Source organism: Sitophilus oryzae, unplaced genomic scaffold, assembly GCF_002938485.1.
Source record: "Sitophilus oryzae breed Bouriz unplaced genomic scaffold, Soryzae_2.0 scaffold_576_pilon_pilon, whole genome shotgun sequence".
Taxonomy (NCBI): Eukaryota; Metazoa; Arthropoda; class Insecta; order Coleoptera; family Curculionidae; genus Sitophilus; species Sitophilus oryzae.
Window position 1 is genome coordinate 1,923,357 of NW_022147169.1, and position 23,843 is coordinate 1,947,199.

The window sequence follows — 23,843 nt, forward strand, 5'->3', positions numbered from 1 at the left end:
ATTTTCTGGGTTTTCTTTCTTGTATATATAATATATTACCGATATGAATCGCTATGGCAATCTAGTAAGTCGGAGAGAGCAAAAATACGTAGTATTTATTACATAATCACTTAATTTGACGCTAGATTCCATGCGCTTTGAAAAATATTTGCCGTCTCTCTTTATTCGGTAAATATTATTTTACTAAGCGTGTTGACCGTACTCTTCGAACACACGAAAATCGGCACCCAAAACCAGAAATGTCGACCGTTAGTATATGCAGCGATATTATCAAGAAATTGTTTTTTAACTAAAGACTAAAAAAATTCCAAATTTTTTTTTCAGAAAATCTCATATTTTCAATTTTTTTTTCGCGAAAAAAAACCTCATAATCTTGTGTCTGGGGTCGAAATATACTACTCCTAAAAATATTTTCACTTATTTAACACTCACCCTGTATAATAAACAGTTAAAAAAGACATTGTTTAAGCAAAACCCTAAAATATCACTAGGCGGTATCCAATTTTGTTGCTAGTTATTTCTGTTATTCTCCGCAGGTACTATTTGAGTAGTTATTCAAGAAAAGTACCAATATAATGTTAACAACGTACTTGAAATAAGTATATACATGAAACGGCTATATCTATACTCAGTACTTGAACAAATGTACTTGAACTCTGTCAAACCATTTGTTAAATATCTTAAACGGATAAAAACTCTTTAAAAATGCTACAATTATTACAGAAAAAAAACAAGACTAAAGTTTTCTTTAAAATAAAAATGGTCAATATGGCCGACTGAGCTCAATTTAAAGCAAGAAAAAAACGGACCAACAGGAAAATTAATATAATTTTCCGACCAATCCCCTTTCTCTCTATCAGTTTTTCCAGTGGAAAATAAAAGAAAATAAGTCCGTATTTTCCCCGTCCGTCCGTCGGTTGCCAGGCTATATTTTTCGTAATTACACATCGAAAAACAAAAGCATAGAATTTCCCGAGAAAAACAACGTTCAACTCGAAATTAAAACGAATTTTCTTTTCAATTATACTCTTTTTCTACGATACTTTCAGACTTCTTCTCTCCGTTATTAAAGTGTGAGAACGCGGCCACCTGTCTTTTTACTTTTGTTTTTTTACCGCTATCGCCATTGGAAGTTTGTTAAAAAATTTATGAAATGCTTCTCTATACCTGCGTCAGTCGAACAACACATCTATTATTTACGTTAAATTCTACGATTTATATTTTTTCATTGATTTTACAAGTTTAGATGTATATGTTACAGTGAAAGTTGAAAATTCAGTGATTGTTAACATTCAATAGGAAATGCTAACAATTACGCATTGGACCAGTGAATGTGATATTTTAAAGAGATTTGTCGACTTTTCCTAGTAATTTCTAACATTCACTAGTGAAAGTAACATTTACTAAAGGTTGCCAGTAAAAGTTATTCTATTGTACAGGACGAGTGTGGTGAGGAAGAATGTTGTTGGAAGTTAGAACAAATAAAATTTTAAGAATATTGGATCACCTTGTAGCGTTTTTTAAACAACTACCACTGCGAACGGCAGCTTTTCATCGGAGAGCAGTCGTGGATAAGGTATTTCACTAGAAAGAAAACTAATTAAGAACAATAAACAAAAAAATAGATATTGGGCGCCAGGCATGTACAGAGAAAGAAAACACAGTTGTATGTTACCTAAAACTAATGACTATATTTACTCATGATGTTTTTTGCTGGTACATGACATTGTAGAGTTCTAGTAAATATATATAGTGGTTATATGTCAAAGAAAGTGGTGGTAAGAGTTGTACTAAATATCTATGAAAACGACTATGATAAAATACAAGACATGTAAAGTTTAAGAGAATGTATGAAATGTAGCATTACTTTAATTAATTTGATATATTTTATATGATGTTAGAGTGCAATAATAATATCTATAAAAAAGTAATACTATTACAAGACATAATGCAATGACTAACCACTCAACATAGTCTATACGATATTATTTAAGATGTACATTATTGTTTAAGACTGTAAATGTTTTAAATGTTAAATGCAAAACTATAACTTAAATCTACACTTAGCTGTTCTTTATGCAATCCTGCTTTAAACAGTAACAGCGTGAGGTGGTCTCGCATCTCTGTACTCAGCCATCCAACACAACCAAAGGGGCCAGAATGCGGGCACCATGAATTGGTACAGCCGTAACTAACTAGCTTACAGCTGGAAACGAAGCAGCATGGGACTCAAGCCACATCCACGCTGTGGCACTTATATGTAAGAAAAAATCGTTCTTACTGGGGACACTCGTCCACAGGACATCCGTACATAAGATAATGTCCGTACATAAGACACTACCCGTACCTTGGACACAGTCCGTACCTTGGACCCTAAAAATATGAAACTCTTGTTTAAAACCAAACAAGGTCTAATAAACAAAATAAACCTACCTCGAAATACTTCCGAGGGCTCAAGAAATAATAAACAACCTGTCCTTTCTTCCATGTGACATTCTGGAGGACAAAAGAAAAGGGACGCCAACGTGCCAGCAAAACACAAATACAAGTTGGGACATCCGTAACTCAACCCTAAAAATATTCAATAATAATATCGAATCTATAAAAGGTAATAACTCATCTTTACCTGTAGCCTCGAAATAGCAGCTGATTCAAATTATACAGCAAGATTTAAATAATCACCATTTCTAAAAGCTGGGATACAACAGAGCGTCAAAACAAAGTGAGGTTAAGCACGGAGAGGGTTGACAGAAGCGATGTTGACAGCGCCTCCTCAGAGCGATAACAGGGTTGTGTCGAACGATAACAGGGTTGGCGACTAGGGAACGTAAAAATGACGCGTCAAATAAACTATCCGGCCTGAACTAGAGGGAATCCGGTGATGATAGGCCCAGACATCATATATTATATATAAAAAAGACATGTAACGAACTAAAAACGTTACAACCTCAATATTCAAGCTGATCCACATATCTCAAAATTACAGTTTACTTCTGTAGTACTATATTTATTAAAAATTATAGAAAATAACGACATAACCTTCTAAAAATATTAAAAGAGAAAACATAGTAAAAATGTTGAAGTGTACAAAACAATTAAAAAACAACATACAAAATAAAGTATGCTCGAATTTTCTTCAACGGGAGTTATTCGATTTTTCAAACCCGCTACTTTAAGCATACTCTTATACTCTAGAAAGTTGTTTTTTTTTACTATAAAGATAGCTAATTGGCTCTTCTAAAAACTACCCCCTGTAAAATCGTCTCAGATACTGGCTTTTGTCAAAGCTCTGAGACTGTATGATTAGTTGTAATTTAAAAGTACAATACCTCGCGGGTACCATACTGTAATTTCTCTGGTCTCTCCGAGGGGTGTCTCACTATTGGAATTGCATGTACATTTTCTTGGCAGTCGCTGGTAGTCATTGGCAGTCTTATGGCAGTCGCCTATAATAATTACACGGCTGTCATAGGCAGTCTTCTTCGTAGTCATAGGCAGTCGCTTGGCAGTAGAATGATATTTTGGCAGTACGTGTACATTTTTTACCCGAGTGAGACACCCCTCGGGTCTCTCTGTTGTCCCTCCTCTTAGCCAGGTGTCCTACCGATTGCCACTTGAGGAATTTGAGTCTGTAGATGACATCTACTACCTAGGTTTTTTTACCAGACTTTTCATTTACATTTTCAACTATATCATTCAGCAAGAAGTTTTAATTCAAAGTTTATAATTTCGTTTGCTACCCCCGAGGTGAGGTTATGTTTTTCTAATTAACACAGAATTTTATTCGGTTTAAACGACGACACGGGACGGGCGAAAAAACAAGGGAAAAATTAATGACTCCAGTGGCGTTACCAAAACAAATAAAACATCTTAATAAAAAAAGTTTAACTTTATTTAAAATTTGAAAAAGATGCAAAAAAAAATTGCCACACAATAAATTTATAAATTTTTGTCTATTAACATAACATATTTTTGTTTCTGATATTAATATTATTGTTAGACTCTGTTTACTTGGAGTTTTTGTTTTATTTACACCTTTAAGTTCTCTATAATTGCTGATTTTTTCTAAGAGCTTTGAAAACTTGTAAAAATAGCCAAAAATTAGCAATTTTTCTATATTTTGCCATTCATATTATACTCATCAAATTTGTTGATTTTTGCCAGATCATTGATTTTGATGAAACTATTATTGTTATTTAGCAATTAAAAGGTGTAGAACAGGAAAATATAGCCCATTATGGCTTTACAAGTTCAGTACGACCTGTAAGTGATATATTAGTTACCATGAAAAATCGTTCAAAAACAAGGGTTTGAGAAATTCTGTTTCTTACCAAAACAAAACACTTAAGCTACTAAGCAATTAAATGTCCCAAATCTACATAAAATTTACTACAAATACTGAAATTTTTATATTTTTACGACCTTGTTGACTATTTTTATCAGAGCCATGAAAAGTGCCTTAAAAATAGTCAAAAATTGACAGTTTTTCGACTTTTTTTATAGATATACTCATGAAATATGTGGATTTTAGTGAAACTACTGTTATTTAGCAAATAAAAGGAGTAGAACACGAAAAAATAGGCCATTTTGTCATTACAAGTTCAGTACGACCTGTAAGTAACATTTTAGTTTCCATGAAAAATCGTTCGAAAACAAGAATTCAAAAAATCCAATTTCTTATGAGGCCAAAACACTTAAATAATTAAATATTCTAAATCTATATAAAATCCCTACCAATGCTAAAATTTTAATAATTTTAAAACCCTGTTTACTATTTTTATAGGAGCCTTGAAAATAGCCTGAAAAAAATAGCCAAAAATGGGCAGTTTTTCGACTTTTTTCCCAAGAAAAACCGTTTGAAAACAAGAATTCAAAAAATCCACTTTCTTACAAAACCAAAACGCTTAAACTATTAAACAATTAAATATCCTAAATCTACATGAAATTTACTACAAATACTGAAATTTTTATATTTTTACGACCTTGTTGACTATTTTTATCAGAGCCATGAAAAGTGCCTTAAAAAAATGGCAGTTTTTCGACTTTTTTTATAGATATACTCATGAAATATGTGGATTTTAGTGAAACTACTGTTATTTAGCAAATAAAAGGAGTAGAACACGAAAAAATAGGCCATTTTGTCATTACAAGTTCAGTACGACCTGTAAGTGACATTTTAGTTTCCATGAAAAATCGTTCGAAAACAATAATTCAAAAAATCCAATTTCTTATGAGGCCAAAACACTTAAATAATTAAATATTCTAAATCTATATAAAATTCCTACCAATGCTAAAATTTTAATAATTTTAAAACCCTGTTTACTATTTTTATAGGAGCCTTGAAAATAGCCTGAAAAAAATAGCCAAAAATGGGCAGTTTTTCGACTTTTTTCCCAAGAAAAACCGTTTGAAAACAAGAATTCCAAAAATCCACTTTCTTACAAAACCAAAACGCCTAAACTATTAAACAATTGAATATTCTAAATCTACATAAAATTTTCTACAAACGCTGAAATTTAAATAATTTTACAATCATGTTTACTATTTTTATAAGACCCTTGAAAATAGCTTTAAAAAATAGCCAAAAATGGGCAGTTTTTTTACTTTTTCCACACATACTCTCAAAATTTTGATGAAACTACTATTATTTAACAATTAAATGGCGGTAGAACACGAAAATGTAGACTATTTTGACACAAATAATTCAGTATAATCTGTAGGAAACATATTTTTTACCATAAAAAATTACTGATGTTTTTCTGATTATATAAAGACCAACCAAACCAAACTATTGCCAAAACGTAGATAAAAGGATAATTATTAATATTTTGCTTGTATATTTTTGGAAATTTTTTTGTCGCCGCCTCTGCCTTTCCCACTTTGGTGTAATTACCTGTATTCTCTAGCAGATTTGCTCGCGCATTTTTTATTAACGAGCCATATTTTCCGCTGCAGCCGAAAGAAATAAGCTTTTAATTATCGTTCGTTAGAAAATATGAGCGTGGAAGAGGATGGTACCTTCTGGGCGATTTTTTCAGCGTCGCAGCACCGCTTGAGAATTTGAACGCAGCCGGTGAAAGCGATTTTTAGCCAGTTCGGCGTTTAACTTCAGCCATCTTCGGCTTTTGCTGCGGTTCGCACGGGAAAACGGTTGCGATCGTTAGCGATTTTATTGTCTTCTTTCGAGCTTTTTCTAAACTTCGGCCCCAACGGCTCTATGTTAATTGCGATTGATCTTTCCACCTTTACGAGGGGACCGAAAAGTAGCTTAAAATGTTCAGATTGAGTGTATATATCCGTAAATTTATCTAGAAGTTAATTTGATTGACTATGTTAATTACAGTTGAGGGTTGGAACCTTTGGTGTTACACAGCAAAATAAAAACACTAAATCACCACAATACACCAAAACACTTTTACTTTTACACTGGACGCGCGTTTCGCTAACCATGTTAGCATCATCAGCAGATGATTATAAACTAAAGTACAATCTACAAGTTGGGCGTTTATATACTCGCCCAGTGGGCACCGAGTGGGCGTGGCAAAATCTAGCCAACCGAGGCAGAACCCACTGAGCGTAACAGTTAGATTTCCGCCACTAGAGTAGTAGGAACAAAGAACTTGAAGGAAATGGACCGTTGTCTCTGTTCATACTATCTTTACATTTATTAATTCTGATGCTTTCATATGCATCTAATTGCCTGTAATTTGAGACTTGTTTAATTAATTTTAAATTATTAAGATCTATACAATGTTCTTTATGAACAATATGTTCGGCAACGCAAGATTTATCCGGTTTACCATATCTTATCTGAGCTAAATGTTCTTTAAATCTAGTTAATATTGATTTTCTAGTTTGCCCAACATATTTCTGATTACAATCTTTACAAGAAATTTCATAAATACCCGACCTTTCCAGTGGAGGTGTTTTATCCTTTGGATTACCTAATAATTGTTGTAATTTATTATTAGCACTATACACAAGTTTATAATTTACATTCTTCAAAATTCCTTTTAGACCACGGGATAACTCTCTATCAAACGGCATCGAAAAATATTTAGACGTGTCTTTCTCCACTTGAAAAGTCGAATTTTCAGAAATCATTAACCTATACCTACGTTTTCTAATTAATTTATCAACTAGTGAAGGAGAATATCCATTACACTCAGCTACATTCCTAATGTAATCTCTTTCTATTTCATATCTTTCGTTGGAAAGTGGGAAACTAAGTAATCTATGAACTAAGAAATTTAAACTAGCCATTTTATGTTCAACACTATGATGTGATTCATTAGGAATATATCTGCGTGTGGTCGTATTTTTCCTATAGATATCAAATTCCGTATACAGGGTGGCCTAAAAAAAGTTATGATGAAGTTTTAAGTTTTTTTTTTTAATTGCATTCCCAATTTTTCTGGACAGATTTGGATTCAACGTAAAAGTCTGCATATAGTACGCTATTTTCATTTCCAGCATTATGCGATTTGGTTTTTTTTATTTAGTGAAACTTTGGTTAAAAACCCGAAACCGGGTGCGTCTCGAAAGTGGCTCACCCCTGTAACTTTTTTATTTTTTCAGCTAAAAAAACGAGATTTGGTATGTGAGTATACGACATAAATTAGGATTGATTGACATATTCAATTGTTTCTGGTCACTTCCTATTTCACCGGAAATGACTACAATTTTTGATTTTTAAATGGCACCCTCAGTATATTTCTACTTCATTTGTTAGATAATGACACTCTGAGTAGAATGACATGTACTTTGTCAATTTTTGATATTAACGCTTAAAACAAAATCGTATTTTAAATTTCAATCTAGCGTGCCATGGCTATGTTAAAAACACTAATTTTTCATCAAGGAGCCTTGAAAAAATACATTTGATCGTCTAATGTTTTTCGTGCTTGGTACTGGCCGGTTAAAAGATGCCTAAGTCGTATTTTTAATCATATCTCAATTTTTTCAAATGAAACAAGGGTGGCTCATTAGCATATTTGGAAAAAGCATTTTTTTACGAATAATTTGGTACAACACACTTCATATTTTGAGTCAAATTATCTTTATGAACGGCATGTTACAATTTCAGATAAACCATATGCGAAAATGTCAAAAGTTGACATATGATGAAAATGACATTCTATTCAGAATGTCATTTTCTATCGAATAAAGTAGAAATATAGCGAGGGTGCTATTCAAAAATCAAAAGTTGTCATTTCCGGTGAAACAGGCATTAAAAATATTTAAAAAAGTCACAAAGAAAACTTCCATGAATTAATAGAAAATATCAATGGCTTGAACAAAAAAAAACTTCAACATATTATCATACCTACTATCCGAGAAACTATTTTATAAAACTATAAGTATACAGTAAAGCTGTATTTCGTTGTTTTACCAAGTTTACCAGCTTGATAAGGGCTCCTAAAACATATCTATTATCCCAAAAAACGAAACAGAAAACCATTGCCAAGCTTAGAAACGGAATACAATTTTTTCCCTTGCAAGACAATCGTCAATCGAAATGCACTCTAATAAGCAACTCGAAGCTAAATCATGGTGCCCCACCCGCAACCATCAAAAATCTGATTCGTAATAGACAAAATTAACGTGGGATTTTGTCAACAGTGTCTTGGTCGTTTGCAGCAACATGCAGCTTTGATCGGTGGACCCAACGCCACTTCCTGTCCGTTGTGCCACAAGATGTTCCTGGGAGGGGAGGCGCTGATGGAGCATATGAAACACACTCACAAAGACCCCAACGCGTCGGGTGTAGCCAGTAAGTACCTTAGTTCGCTGGAGAAGAATATATATTTATTTATACCACTGAAATGGTCGAGGTTTAAATGTGGATTTTTCTTATTCGTTCCATAGAGGTCAATAACTTAAAATTTGGGTATTAAGACTACCAATAATAAAAGAAGGATATTTTACAAAGAGCCTATCTGTTTTCAGTCGCTTTGCAAAATGCCTAATGAAGACTAGTCAGATTGCACAAAACATATTACGCGGGACTGGTATAACTAACCTAAATTTATCCAACGACATTTCTAAAACTTCTTTTTCAAAATTTGAAAATAATGGTACAAAAAGTGATAATTCTGTTAAATAGAGTATGGTTGAGGATGATTATTACAAAGATCTAAATTCATTTTATTCTAAAAGAAAGCAAAGTTCCACAAAGAAGCAGCCCTGTACACAGAATCGATATAATATCTTAATGTGATATTAGTTATAAATTATGTTATTTATAATTAAAATTTATGAAATAGGATTGTTGATTTCGTCTCAGCATAATAAAATTTTGACATAAATAATTATTGTTTTTGTATAGGAAAATATGGTTTTTTTTTATTAAAGCGTAAATTATTCAATATGCTTATGCTCATAGCTGACTAAACTTTGATCGTTTTTTAATCTGCCTGGGCTCTATTCTCGATTTGGCATTGTGTAAAATGATTGAAAACAGGCAGTTTGTTTGCAGAAGTGTACAGAAAATATCGTCATTGTTTAATATGCCTAATTCTGATTAGGCTTTTTGCAAAGTGACTGAAAATAGATAGGCTTTTTGTAAAAATTTCTCCTTTTGTGTAAAAAGTCGGCGTTTTTTTATTTTATAACTATTTTTATTAATTTTTCATTAAGATTTGAGTGTAGTATTATATAAATTATATAAATAAATCTACTTTAATAACTAATATTTGATTGTACTCTATTATATGACAATTTGAGATAAGTCCACATTTAAAAAAATTGGTTAGTACTAAAGCATGCTCTGTAGTGCATGGGTAGGTAGTTCTTTAAACGTATATTATGTGAAGTATTTATTTTATTCTAAAATAATTTGAAAATGTTCCACAAAAAATGTAAATAATATACTACTCGCGAAGTTGCCTGGATGAAGTACCTACTAGTCGAAGTACTTGATATAAGTTCGAAGTACGTTTACACGCAATCGTGCAACCTGGAGAAACACCCGAAGTCGCCTGCACAGCGTTGTTGAACTTCAGAACCTCTCGATTTCCTTGAGTCGTTTTCAGGGATCAACACGAAGTAGAGACTGCACGAATTCGAAGTAACGTTGCATAAAAAAATACGAAGTATGCTCTTCATACAACTTCGGAAAACTTCGCGAGTAGTGTAGCCGTGGACGTTTAATATTTACTTATTAGCAACAATATACAGGGTGGTCCGAACTGTATTCCGGAAACTTCGGCAGCATGTTCTGCTGATAAAAATAAGTAAAAAAATCGTATAAATCTGTATATCTTAAAATGAGTTGTTTCGGGGATACAGGGTGTACAAATTTTATTTTTATTTTGATTTTTTCTAAATAATTTCTGAAGCAACGTCAATATTTGGATGAAAATTGGTGTCTAGGAGTTTTTTGACATGAGAAATTCGATTTTGATGTCAATATGACCCCTACTTGTAGAAGGCGCCACCTACATATTTTTGTTAAATAGTTTGGAGAGTAATAACTTTTCGTCTGTACCTGTAAAAAACTAGCGGGTAAAACAATATACATTTGCGATGTTTTTTGCGTAAAAAAGGTCTCTTGGTAAGAATCGCTACGAATAATGGTTCTCGAGATATTTGGAATCAAAATTATCAATACCTGTCATCATTGACATAAATTAAACATGCTGAGTAAATAGTTATTAGTGCCAAAAGTGCTGTTTATGAAAAAGAAGAAAAATTGATGATTAATTTAAAAAAATAAGAAGTTCAGAAAATTTATCATTTCAATCAAATAACTATCTACTCAACATGTTTATTTTTAGTCAACATTGACATGTATTGACTACCAATAGACATCTTTTACGTAAAAAATAACGGAAATGTGTATTTTTTACTCAATAGTTTTTTTTTATACAGGTATGGATGAAAATTTTCTTACCCTTCACAACAGTTAAAACACATGTAGGTGGCGCCCCCTACAAATAGAAGCCATGTTGACATCAAAATCAAATTTCTCATGTCAAAAAACTCCCAGATACCATTTTTCATCCAAATATTGACGTTACTTCAGAAATTATTTGGAAAAAATAAAAATAAAAATGAAATTTCTACACCCTGTATTTCCGAAACTGCGCACATGCTGTCGAAGTTTCCGGCATACAGTTCGGACAACCCTGTATAGCCTAAATGAACACTTATAAGATACATTATACTTACAGCATGAAATTAATAGCTTTTTAAAGTTTTTTTTAGACTTCTAACAAAAAAAAAATAATGCGATAAGTTTTTGGTTTGAATTGAGTAAAAATTGAGAAAAGTTCTTCTTTATTTTACATATAGAAAAAAATTTACAATAGAAAAAAAAATATCATTAAAGACTTTTTTTTGAAGTTAGGGCTCCACTCACAGCTGATCATATTTATTCCCCCTACCCCTTCTTGCTACTAAAAGAATGCGGAAATCGGCCGAAAGAATAACTAAAAGAAAGTTAACTCGATGGCTATCAATAATAAATCATCGTCTGTCTTGAGAGCACTTAAAAATATAAAAGGGTTTTTTCTTCTGGGAGCCATTCAAAAGTTGAAAGCATTTTTGTTTCCGATGCCGTCTCGTTCATCTTAACACCATGTTTATTTTTTCCTCTCGTCATTATTTAAATCGACAGCAAGATAAAAGAAAAATTAACACAGAAAAATTGAAAATGTCCTTTTTTTAAGCTATCAAAATTTAATAGATTGCATTTTCCTGGAAAAATTAACAAACAAAATATTTTTCTTCTAGTTTTTCATACTTATCCCATGTAATACTAGACATATCAATAAAATACGATACTATCGAAAAAAAACGGCGTCAAGACAGCTGGGGAACGACAGTCGATCATAATTTTGGCGAGGTCAAGCTCTAGACATCATTACTTGACCCATTAACTATTATATTTGTGTGTCTGGGAACGTTCTATCCTTTTTTAATCTTTCTAGTGACTAATTAGTTAATTTTTCGCAAATGACGTCTAGAGATTGACCTTGACAAAATTATAATCGATTGTCACTTCCCAACCGTCTTCTTTTGATCATACGGCTCTTTTATATATATAAAACTTTTTCTACGTGAACTAGATACAAATAAATCCAATTTGAATCAACGTAGACATATAGAATTAACAATATAAACAAAATCTGACAAGTAATTGCATGTTTGCATGTTAAAACTGGTTATTTTATTAATTTTTATTTATTTTTATTGCTTTGTAAGCGGACCTGTCCTCCAATTAGTTGCTTATTTTTGCCTGTCTAACCAATCACAACCAGTAACTGATAAAATATTTGCTAATACGACTGGTTTTATCAGTTATTTTCACTTTTTAATTTAATTTTTTATTAAATATATCGATATAATTTAATTATACTTTAAAAAAACTCCGCCCTTGCACAGTTACTGTGTTAAATTTTCCCTAAATTTAGGGAATTTGTATTTACAGTTGTGTATTATATCGATATCAGGGTAGTTCACTGTTACATAATATACATCCAACTAAATTTTTAAAATAAAATGTTTACATTCATAATTATCGTGTATATGATTAGCATGTCTTTGATAAATCTGAATTTCTTTTTAAAGGTTTGTTGATTATGATTGATAAAACTACTACATATTTTTGGAATCATATCAACAAATCAATCACATATTTTTCGTAAAAATATTCCCTTTTGGTATTTACTACATTTTTGTACTCTCTTAAGTGTTTTTGAGAAAAAAAAAGTTCCAAAAAATATTTCTTGCTAAATCAAGCGCTTAAATATAGTAGACGATAATAGTTTAGTTGGCAAAGATGTCTAATGGTATGACAGTGTCTCAAAAAATATTTTTAACAAATTACATAAAGTTAAAATTGTTTAACGTTAAATAGTGTTCAATTAACGCATTTTGACTCCAAAAATACGTGGTAGTTCTCTTTTCACGGAATAACGGGTCATCCTGTATACAGGGTGAGTCTTAAATAAGTGCACTATTTTTAGAGGTGGTGTATTTCAATCCAGCAACCCAGAAACACTGGGATAGAAATATTCCAGGAATATCTTGTTTTTTAAATATATTTCAGTTAAAAAACATAATATTTTGATAAAATAACAACACAAGTTAAGCTTCAATCTGAACTTCAAAATTAGTGTTTTCTATTGCCAATTAAAATTAATAGAATATCTTAGCAACAACATACTTGGTGTAGTCAGTTGCATCCATAGAGAAAGCCTAATAATTAGCTTATAAAACAATAAACTTTTGACCAAAGACCAAAAATGTCATTACTCGCAAATTTTGAAGTATAATTAACCGAAAAGTTAGAAGTTTCTATTTTTTTTACTAACTAAAAATTACTACCACTAATGTTGACGTTCTGAATGCTTAAATTAAAATTAGTGGTACAAACTTCTACGCTAATTGAAACCAATAATTTATTCCACTAATTTTGTGGTGGTAAACGAGGCTTAAGAGTAAAGAAAACACAGAAAAATCCAGTGGTTTTTAAAATTTAAACAAAAAATAATAAAATATCTCAGTTATTTTAGAGTGATTTGAAAAACAGTAAAGATAAGATATGTGTCTTTTACCGAAATCTACCAGCCCTGAAAATATGTGCATTTAATTAAGACTCGCCCTGTATATAGAAAAACAATAATTATTTAGGTAAAATTAAAAAAACTTTCATAACTTGATTGTACATGATTTACACTTCTTTGTAAAAAAAATATTTCCGTTAATATACCGAAAAGAACATTTAGTTGGAATGATTTAACACATAGAGACAGTGAACTAGACCCTGCATACGTCACGGTTGTAGATTACCTCGTTTTAGTACTTTAAAAACTAACCAAAAAAAACTTGAACTATAATATTATATATAATATTGCTTTTGATAAGGTATCCTGGGGTGCTTTGCTTGATCTTTTTTTCTCTCTGTTGTTGACGTCATCGATCCTTATTTAGCCAAAAGGAGGACGGCCAATCATCCTTGTCCCGTGTGCGGGAAGCACTACGTTAACGAGGGATCTTTGAGGAAACACCTGGCTTGCCATCCCGAAACGTCGCAACTGTCCAATTCGTTGCGTATGTGGCCTTGTTCGGTTTGTCAGGCGGTGTTCACTCACGAATCAGGTATCCAGCTCACTCACTCACTCACATACAGTCGGGAGGTTTCCTTCTCTAAGTTTAGGGAGAGTTTAGGCATCAAAGATCGGTTTTTGAGTGGTTTATTTTTGCCTGAACGTAGGAAATTTTATGCCAATTTTAAAAATGATGAGTAAATTTTCGCCATTTTGTTTTACAGAAAAAGGTATTTGAAACTTTTTATTTCGAAAATTAATATAATCCTGTCCTGGTCAAACAAACATAACTATTATGGCAAATCTATTATGATTTTCTTCTAAATATCTGTCAAACGCATCCTAAGTTATAATCTCTACGAAAAGTTACAGAAAGTATACTGTAAGGGGTAATAGAACCTTTAAAAAATTAAATGCATTTTGTAGATAAGTACCCAAACTGCTTCAAAAGAAAATTTATTTATTCAACACTAAACAATTCACAAAATTAAGTACTGTTCGGAATATTTAAATGACTTTTAATGATATATTACACTACAATTCTTCTTCCGAATTCGCCAAACATTGGTACGATGTTTTTCGACTATTTCCCCAAGTATTCTGATACATTCTTGGCTTACATATTCCACTTGTAATAGAATATTTAATTCATTTTTATTATTTCTGCATGATCCTCATCAATATTAATCTTCTTTTTATATCTACAGTCTTTAATAACTGTTTGTGTTGGAATTCTTCTCTTACATTTATAGTCTTCGATAACTAGTCTGGCATATTTGGAAAAAAAAACAAATCCTTTACAGCCTGTAGACTCTTTCATCTATAATACCAAGAAACTATTTTTTTTTTCTTTAGTTATTGTAAATTCTGTTATTTAAATTTACAAATTATATTTTGCACGTATCGAATCAATATGACACTAAAGAGTTATTTCTTTTTAAATTGTTTTTGGCAACAATAAAGTCTATTTGACGTTAAAAGATTGAATTTGAAGGTGGCATGTTTGTTATTCTTATCAGGACAGTATTTTTTTATTAATATGTTTTTTTATATCTCTCATAATTCAAGAACGAATTCGTATAAATCATTCAAAATGAGCAGTTCTTTAGAAAGTTTTAAATATATTTTTTCTGTAAAATAAAATGGGGAAAACTTATTCATCATTTTTAAAATTTACGTGCTATTTCCTATGTTTAGGAAGGCAATGCAACAGACTGTATACTCTTCAAAAGAAATATTTTTAACAATTACAAAACGATTAGGGACTTAAAATCAATGCAACCAAAAACAATGAAACCATTCAAAAACCGCTCAAATTGTCCACATATGTGTAAGGGCTTCAAAAATAAGCAACCCCCAGTCTTTATATATTATTTTAATTTTACATTTTTATTTTTTATTTTCGTTTTCCTAGATACATCAGGACTTTTTGGCACTTTCCTCCATACTTTGATGTCGTGTTACTATGTATTTATCTATATATTTTTATATATAAATTTTTTGACAGTGTAGACACTTCGATTTGTTTGCATGATGTTGACTATTTTTTTCAGTTTCATACCGAACACATATGTGGACAAAGGGAGTCTACAGGGTCGACTAGAACGTACCATACGATCGAAAAAAAACGGCGTCAGACGGCTGGAGAATAAAAATCGATGATAATTTTGGCGAGATCAAGCCCTAGACTCTTCTTTATTTTTTTAATGGCTATTTCTTCCGGTTTTTCCCTTAAGTACATTGTAATTTATTGTTAGATTGAGTAAAAATGTTTTTCAAATGGTGTAATTTAACGTTCTATTGGAAAAGTTCTATCTTTTTTAGTCAGTTTCTAGTAAATGACATCTAGAGAGTGACCTCAACATCATCGATTGTCATTACCCAGCAGTTTTTGACACCGTTTTTTTTCGATCATACGGTATCACTTTCAAGCTATTTTGATAGAAGAAACTAATCTTTATTTTCACACTGAACTATAGATAGTGTGTTTTTATAAATTAGTCGACCCTGTATATATAAAAAAATAGAAAATGTCAAAACTATGCAGAAAAAATCAATAGCAACCGTAATAACATTGTTAATCATTATTTTATTTCAAATCTGTTGCTATTGATGTTATTAAGTTATAGTAACCCAAAAATCCTGAACTACATTTTTGTGTTTTTTTCTTTAACAGGACTTTTAAGCCACATGGAACATATGCGCATGGATCCAAAACATCAGTTCGCTGCGCAGTACGTTTTGTCAAGAGCAGCTGCGGAGAGAAGAGAGAGGGAGACACTATTAGCAGCTGTTTCAGCTACAGCTAGTGGTAGCGGTTTGCTAGGTCTTCCTATGGGAGCAGGTAATACACTAATCTTAAAAAAGACCCTGTATATTAACTAATAAAATCAAAGAAAATATCACATAACTTTGAAGATATTTTTATAAACGATACTAAAAAATGTTTTAATGTTATTTTCAGCAACTGGGTCTCCTATCTGCGCATCACCTAGCGCTCATAGCGACAGCTCTTCTGGTAATGGAAGGTTATCATCAGCTGGCTCAGAAGCTGGAGGCTTAAATAACAATAACAATAATTGTAACACTAAGTTAGGCGATATATTAAGAAGTAAGTGTTATTTTTATTAATATATCGCAAAATATATTATATCTGTTTATAACAACTTTTTACTACTCAATTTCAGGTAATAACGGTTTGCATCAGCAGTACAATATGGAGGATCAAATCCAGGCCAATCGGATGGCTGTTATAGCCAACATGGTAAACCAAGGAGGTGTTCCGCCTAATTTAGGCTCGGATCCAGCAACAAACATTGCAAACATCGCAAGTTTAGCTATGAGGCTTGGTGTTACACAAGTAAGTACACAAGATTCAATTAAATTATTCCTTTTAATGTTCCCAATCTCCTCAATATTAACACACTGCGATCTGTAATGCCAATAATTATTGTGTTCATAACCAGTGGGATATCGTTTATCGGGAAGCGGGATATCGGGATATCGTCACGAGTACGTGAAACTTTACAGGAAAATTTACCATAAGGCTATAAAAGCCGCCAAGGACATCTATTGCAATAGGAGGTTGACTGAGTCCGGTAATATTGCCAAAGAAACATGGTCGATTGTGAATGACTTGAGGAGTAAGGTTTCTTCGTCCAACATAACCTCAACTTCACCTGAGGACCTAAACAATTACTTTGTAAATGTGGCGAAGAATATAGTGAATACTATCTCACCCTCCCTTGATCCTCTATCATTTCTCTCTGACTATAATGTTAATTTGCACAGTTTCTTCCTTACGCCTGTGGGGTTGGCAGAGCTTCGCAATACATTAAATGATATTAAAAATAAATCTTCAGCAGGGACTGACGGACTTACTCTTAAAATGTTCTCTAGTATGCCGGAATGTACATTAAACCATCTTTCAGCCTTAATTAATATGTCATTTGAAGATGGTGCTTTTCCAAATTGCCTTAAGTCGGCGATAATTATTCCTTTGCATAAAGGAGGTGATAAAGAGCAAGCTTCCAACTATCGTCCAATTGCACTCCTTCCCACGTTATCGAAGATCATGGAGAGACTGGTTAAAAAGAGGCTTGTATCATTTCTTCTAAAATACAAAATACTCACCCCCTTTCAGTTTGGGTTCTTGAGTAACAAATGTACAAATGACGCTATGTTTTCGCTGTTTAATAATGTATACTCCAGTCTGAACAACCGTCTCGTTACAGCAACAATTTTCTGTGATTTCTCGAAAGCTTTCGATTGTGTTAATCATAACATCCTACTAACAAATTGCAGTACTATGGTATCAGGGGAACGCCTCTTGAATGGTTTAAGTCCTACCTTAACAACAGAAACCAGCGTGTGAGGGTTGATAAGACTGTGTCTTCTTGCAAGCCAATAGAATGCGGAGTACCTCAGGGCTCAGTGCTAGGTCCTATTTTGTTTCTGTTGTTTATCAACGATATTGCTAGTCTGGACATCAGTGGTAAAATCTGTCTCTTCGCGGATGATACTTGTTTCACATGGAGCAGCCCGGACACCACGGCACTTCATAGAACCATTTCCAGTGACTTAATCAACATAAAAACATGGTGCGATTCTAATTATCTGTGTCTCAACGTCTCTAAAACTAAAGTCTTATCATATAAAAGTACGTTGCTACCTTTTCAACTTGATAATACCACCATTGACGTCGTTGATTCTGTGAAATTTTTAGGCCTTGTTGTGGACAACTATTTAAAATGGGATTTGCACATCGATGCTTTAGCTAAAAAATTAAGTTCTGCCTGTTTCGCACTTAGATCAGTTGCTAATGTGCTTAATTTGTCAACATCTAGGACAGTCTATTATGCCCTTTTTGAGTCGCATCTCCGATACGCACTTCCATTCTGGGGTGCGTGTTGTGCGACTCAATTTGAGCGTATCTTCAAATTACAAAAGAGAGCTGTGCGATATTCACTGAGGCTAACCAGTCGTGCTCACTGCCGGGACTTGTTTAAAAGATATAAAATATTAACTCTTCCTTCCCTATTCATACTCGAATCCGTCTGCCTAGTTCGCAAGCACGTATCGAGTATTTCTCTAGGGCCAGTTCATGGCTATCCAATTAGGAACGCAGAGCATAACATGTATCTGCCAACCCCTCACTCTGAGTTAGTAAAGAGTTCCATATTGTACAATGCAAAAAAATGCACAATCATCTGCCATCTGAAATTAATTCCATTTCATCCTTTCCTGCATTTCGCAGAGCCTTGAGATCATACTTACTGGAGAAAGCCTTTTACGCGGTTAACGATTTTTTTATTAATATCTAGGGTTCTAAATTTAACACACATTCACTAAATTTAAGAAATGATTTTGTTTTCTATCCATTTAAATTTAGTATTGACATTATATACAGCTGTTTATTTACATGTATGTTTATATTTTATTTATATTTAATTAAATAAATTTTTGACAATGTACAATTTCTATAATTGTATAAAGTATTGTTTTAGTTTTGTATGTTTGCTGTTAGTTTTTATATGTTTTTCTATTGTTAAGTGAAGTTTTGTATGTTTTTTATATTCTTTTTTTTTGTAAGCTTTGTCAACAAAATTGTAAAATTTTTTTATGACAATAAAGCAATTTCTTTCTATCCCTAGGATTGGCCCTAGTAGTGCCAAGATTGAAAAAAAATATATTTCTTAAAACCTTTCTTAACTTATCACAATCAATTAACGAGAGGTTTTACTATTCAAGATCCTTATCAGCATCTTGTACTGTAGACACAACAATAACCGATAAATAAACTTATTACAGGCTAACCAAGTGAACAATTCGTCAAACCCATCGACGCCTCCGATCACCAACGAAGCGCTCTCGTCTCTATCGGTGAACGCCATGAACGCCATGCGCGCATCGATGGATATGCGCATGGACGTGATGCGCAACAGCGTGATGGATATGTCGCAGGCGTCGCAACAAACCGCGCAGCAATCAGCAGCGCAGGAGGCGCTGAGAATGCAGGAGGCTGTCATCAGGTCGCAAGCGGAAGCTGCCTTAAGGCTAGCCATGCACCAGGCGTTGCCTCAGCTCAATCAACATCAGCAAGAGAACAATCACAGTCCGTTGCGTCACAACGGTGAGTGTGATTTTTTCGAGTGTCGTATGCTGGGTATAATATAGACAATGCTTTTGATGAGTACATGGAGTGTCTCAATAGTCCATTGATATAGAATTACTAAATACTACGTATTTTTTGAGTTTGGTTTAATAATTTTCAATAAGTAATTCAACCAAAGTAAATATTGGACATAATTTTAACACCCTGTATAGTTGAATATTAGGGTAAAATTCAGTATATCTGCTTAATAAAGAATAATGGCTAAAAAATATAATAACACACATTTTTAAATATGTTGTCTAAATTATTTCTAGTGTATGATTAATTTTATTTTGTTTGCTTGGCTTTATTATTGTTTTGCTTATGTTTTTATTTTTTTATTTTTTTTTAGAAAGGCACATAGCGCCTTTTTGGCCATAAAAGGGACCATTTTGTAATTTAAGTAAGTTTTTTGTTTATTTTTTTTCTACTTTTTATTTTTATTTTTTCATAAATTCTGTAGTAAAAAAATTGTATAAAATTATTTGTTTGTATAAAAATTGAGCATGTTATTTGACATATATTATATCAACCACTACCTCTAGTATTCCTTTTTAAAGTCTAAAATTGTCAACAAATTCTTTAAAAAATCAACTCAGTGTCAGTCTTTGAATAAGAAGACTAAGGAAGGAGCATATCAAAAATCTTAGGTACACCGCGATAGGCCTCAAATATGGCCGACTTAAATTCCGGTTTATCAGTGTCGTTCTAATTTTATTTAAAAAATGTAAAACTATGATGTAAGGTAGACGTGGGGTAGACTCAATAATTTGTTGTTTTATTTTACGTTGGGAATAAATGTTGGTAGTTATTAAAATTGTTATAAAAATATATAATTCTAATAAAAATAGATAAGTTATAATAAGTATTTATTAACACAAACATCCGATACGCTACTGAAGCAGGTAAGTCAAATTAACGTATCTAAATTCTTGACATCTAATCTTTGACAAGTAATAAATAAAAGCTAAAATGCAAGAAAAATATATAATTTAGTTAATTTAAGTGAATTTCATAAATGATCGGTTTACTACACGTATGTATATTATATAGTCACTTACTAGTGAAAAGTTGTTCCATTATTTCACTCAATTTTTTGCCGAGATCTACCGCACGCTACACAACCAACTATTTTAGAGTCTTTTTCGATAAATCGCGATAGTGTCACTGTTAATTTAAGTTCTGCCACAATTTCCATCTAGATTTACTACCTTTATACAACTATCAGTAGTAGAATAAATAATAAATAACATAAAATAAGCTCCGTAAAGACTGACAAATCCTCAAAATTTCAAATCAAATTCAAATGTGTCAAATGAATCGTCAAACAGAACTGTCAAGGATCCCCACCCTAGAGAGCTTTTATGGTGGCTTTTCCGCCCACCATGCATGAATACATGGATAGCATTATGCTCCTTCCTTAGTCTTCTTATTCAAAGGTGTCAGTATATCTTAAAAATTTACAAGACTTGTTTCAAGTAAAGGCTGTAAGGGCTGTAAAGGATCTCAAGGACTGTTACTTAATCATGAAATATGTTTATAAGAACTTTGTCTTTTATTTTTACGTACTTTTTGTATTTTTAAATCACGTATTATCGCTAATTTAAACACAGAATATGCTTCACTTAAATCAGTTGAATAAAACACCTCTTCTATTGCTATATATAATTTTAATATTTAAATTTTCTATAAGTCTATACAATTCAAAATATACCTTTTTAATTAAATCTCTATCTTCTCCTTGTTACAGGGCACTACCAAGGGCACCAGACCCAACCTTCTCAACAGCTCAGTCCTGATCTCACCGAGGCCCTCCGGCTTCAAGAGCAAAGGCTCGAACAGGCCCTAAGACTGCACGGCAGCGATCCCAGGTCACTAGGGTTCTCCCTGGGCAGCACAGGCAACCTTCAGAACCTGCAGCAGAACCTACAGCAAAATCTGCAACAGAATCTGCAAAACAACATGCAACAACAGCAGCAACAGCAGCAGAGTCAGCAACAGAACTCAAGTAACCAACCATGAGAATTCAGTTACTACTGAACACTCAGCTTATGCCAATAAATATAATAGTTTGATTTCGATTTAGTCTTTTTGTCTTAGTTTTTCTTCTTTTTTATTATTACTGATAATTGAAGATCACACTTTTTAAATTTCTGATAGTTTGTTTAATGTATATAGTGTCACAGATAAACTTCCACGTAGAGAATCGGCTACTATTGGTTAAAAATGACTTTTTTAACAAAATCTCAAAATATGAAATTTATCCCATTTAAACTCCCATTCAATTATTACGGGATTTATCCCATTTAATTCGTCTGTATGGAATTTTATCCCATTCATTTTTGAACGGGATAAAACTTCAGGCAGTAAAATATCCAGGTAGAAAAAAAAATAGTGATGCTAGCCTAATATTTATCTAGTGATCATAAATTTATAAAATAAATAAATAGTTTTTAAAGAAATAACAAAGTTGTTTGTAAAAAAATTGACTCAAGAATACGAAAAACTTTCCCATCAAAATCCCAAATCAAATTAAAAAGAGGGTATTATAAAAAAACTCATTTTTAGCCAGTTGTTGTGATAAATCTATCACAAGTAATATTTCACCTAAGGTAAAACCAAATCTCTTTAAATCTTCTATTATTATGGGATTTATCCCATTTAATTCGTCAATATGGGATTTTATCCCATTCATTTTTGAATGGGATAAAATTAATGATACATTTCTGCATGCGGACCTTTATCTGTCACACTATATGTTTTTATATCGATAAAATAAATATACTGGGTGTTGCATCGCCTACCTAATCAAAGAAAATCTCATGAAACACCCGGTATATTAGTAGATGCGTAGAACAAAAGAAGAATGTTTTAAAAATATTATTTTCGTTGTAGTAGAGAATGAAAAATGTGCCAAAAAACTTTTTTAAATTAACAAAATACAAGTTGGTGTTCAGTATAGATAAAACAATGCCCACGGCATTTATCATTTATATATCGCACTTTACAAGTGCACCACTACAAAAAGTCGTTTTAAGAATGTTAGGTTAAGTGTTAAAAATAACAGAAGAAATGTTTTAAGTCAAGAGAGAGTATGATTTAAGGCATTTCTTTTCTAAGTCTACTTAAGATGTACATAGGAAATCATTGTTTTTAGAGAGTATATTGAAAATACTGAGGAGTGAATGACCATAGGAGAATTTGAAATAATAATAATATATTTTTCTTTTCGAACTTTTTAAAAAAAATTCCAACCATTTATACCAAAAACTAAATTTTAGTCAACCAAGGAAAAAATATATATTTTTTAGTTACTATAATATTTTTTATTTAATAAAAAAGAGATAGAAAAAATTTACAATTGGCCGGACCTGTATGTTTAGCAATAATTTTTATTTTTTTTTGCAATTTGTACTGTGATTATTATGTTTTTTTTTTATTATTTTTTAAGAAAATCAAAAAAGCGTTAGAGAAAATATGAAGCAAGCTGGCGGACAAGATTTTGACAGTGTTTTTTTCTAACAAAAACTCAATGATGTATTATATCGTATGATCGAAAAAAAAGAGCGTCAGAGATGGCTGGGGAATGAGAGTCGATAATAATTTTGGTCATTAACTAAAAATTGACATAAAACTTGTCAAAAATTAACGCTAATTAGAGAAAAATTAAAAAACATAAAAATCTAATCTCCAAAAAGTTATTTTTTCTCGAATTTTTATTTACATCATTTAAAAATCATTTTTGCTCAATATAAAAATAAGTTAAAACCTTTTTAAGGCCCACTTAAAAATAAATAAGTTTTTTTCGATCTGCCAGCTAAAATTTTTTTTTTTTTGAAAGTACAAAAAATCGAAGAAATTTTTCTTAAAAGAAGAAAATATCGTACGAATGTAGAATGGATGTATGGAACAAATATTTTTTCAACGAAACAAAAACAAAATGAGATAAACGGTACTTAAAAATAAGAAAATCGACTTTTTTTAGTACAGTTGGAAGAGAAATTTTAAAAAATAACATTTGGATATATTTGGTTTCTGTAAAATGTGGTTTTATTCCTGTTTTTTTTTCACAGTGTATATATGTATCTGCGAAATACAGTTAAGAAGCCTTTTTGTATATATCTGCCCCAAGTGCG

At 32.0% G+C, this 23,843-nt stretch overlaps 1 protein-coding gene across 1 annotated transcript in view; it reads left to right on the forward strand.

Annotated features, from left to right (window-relative positions):
* LOC115887534 overlaps positions 1–23,296 on the forward strand; it is a 218,945-nt gene extending 195,649 nt beyond the window's left edge. The window contains exons 6-12 of the mRNA XM_030906995.1: positions 8,623–8,773; positions 13,939–14,106; positions 16,231–16,398; positions 16,519–16,665; positions 16,742–16,914; positions 19,365–19,686; positions 21,458–23,296. Coding sequence (XP_030762855.1) covers positions 8,623–8,773; positions 13,939–14,106; positions 16,231–16,398; positions 16,519–16,665; positions 16,742–16,914; positions 19,365–19,686; positions 21,458–21,729 — 1,401 coding nt within the window. The 3' untranslated portion in view covers positions 21,730–23,296. The remainder of the gene's footprint in view (positions 1–8,622; positions 8,774–13,938; positions 14,107–16,230; positions 16,399–16,518; positions 16,666–16,741; positions 16,915–19,364; positions 19,687–21,457) is intronic.
* Positions 23,297–23,843: the final 547 nt, after the last annotated feature.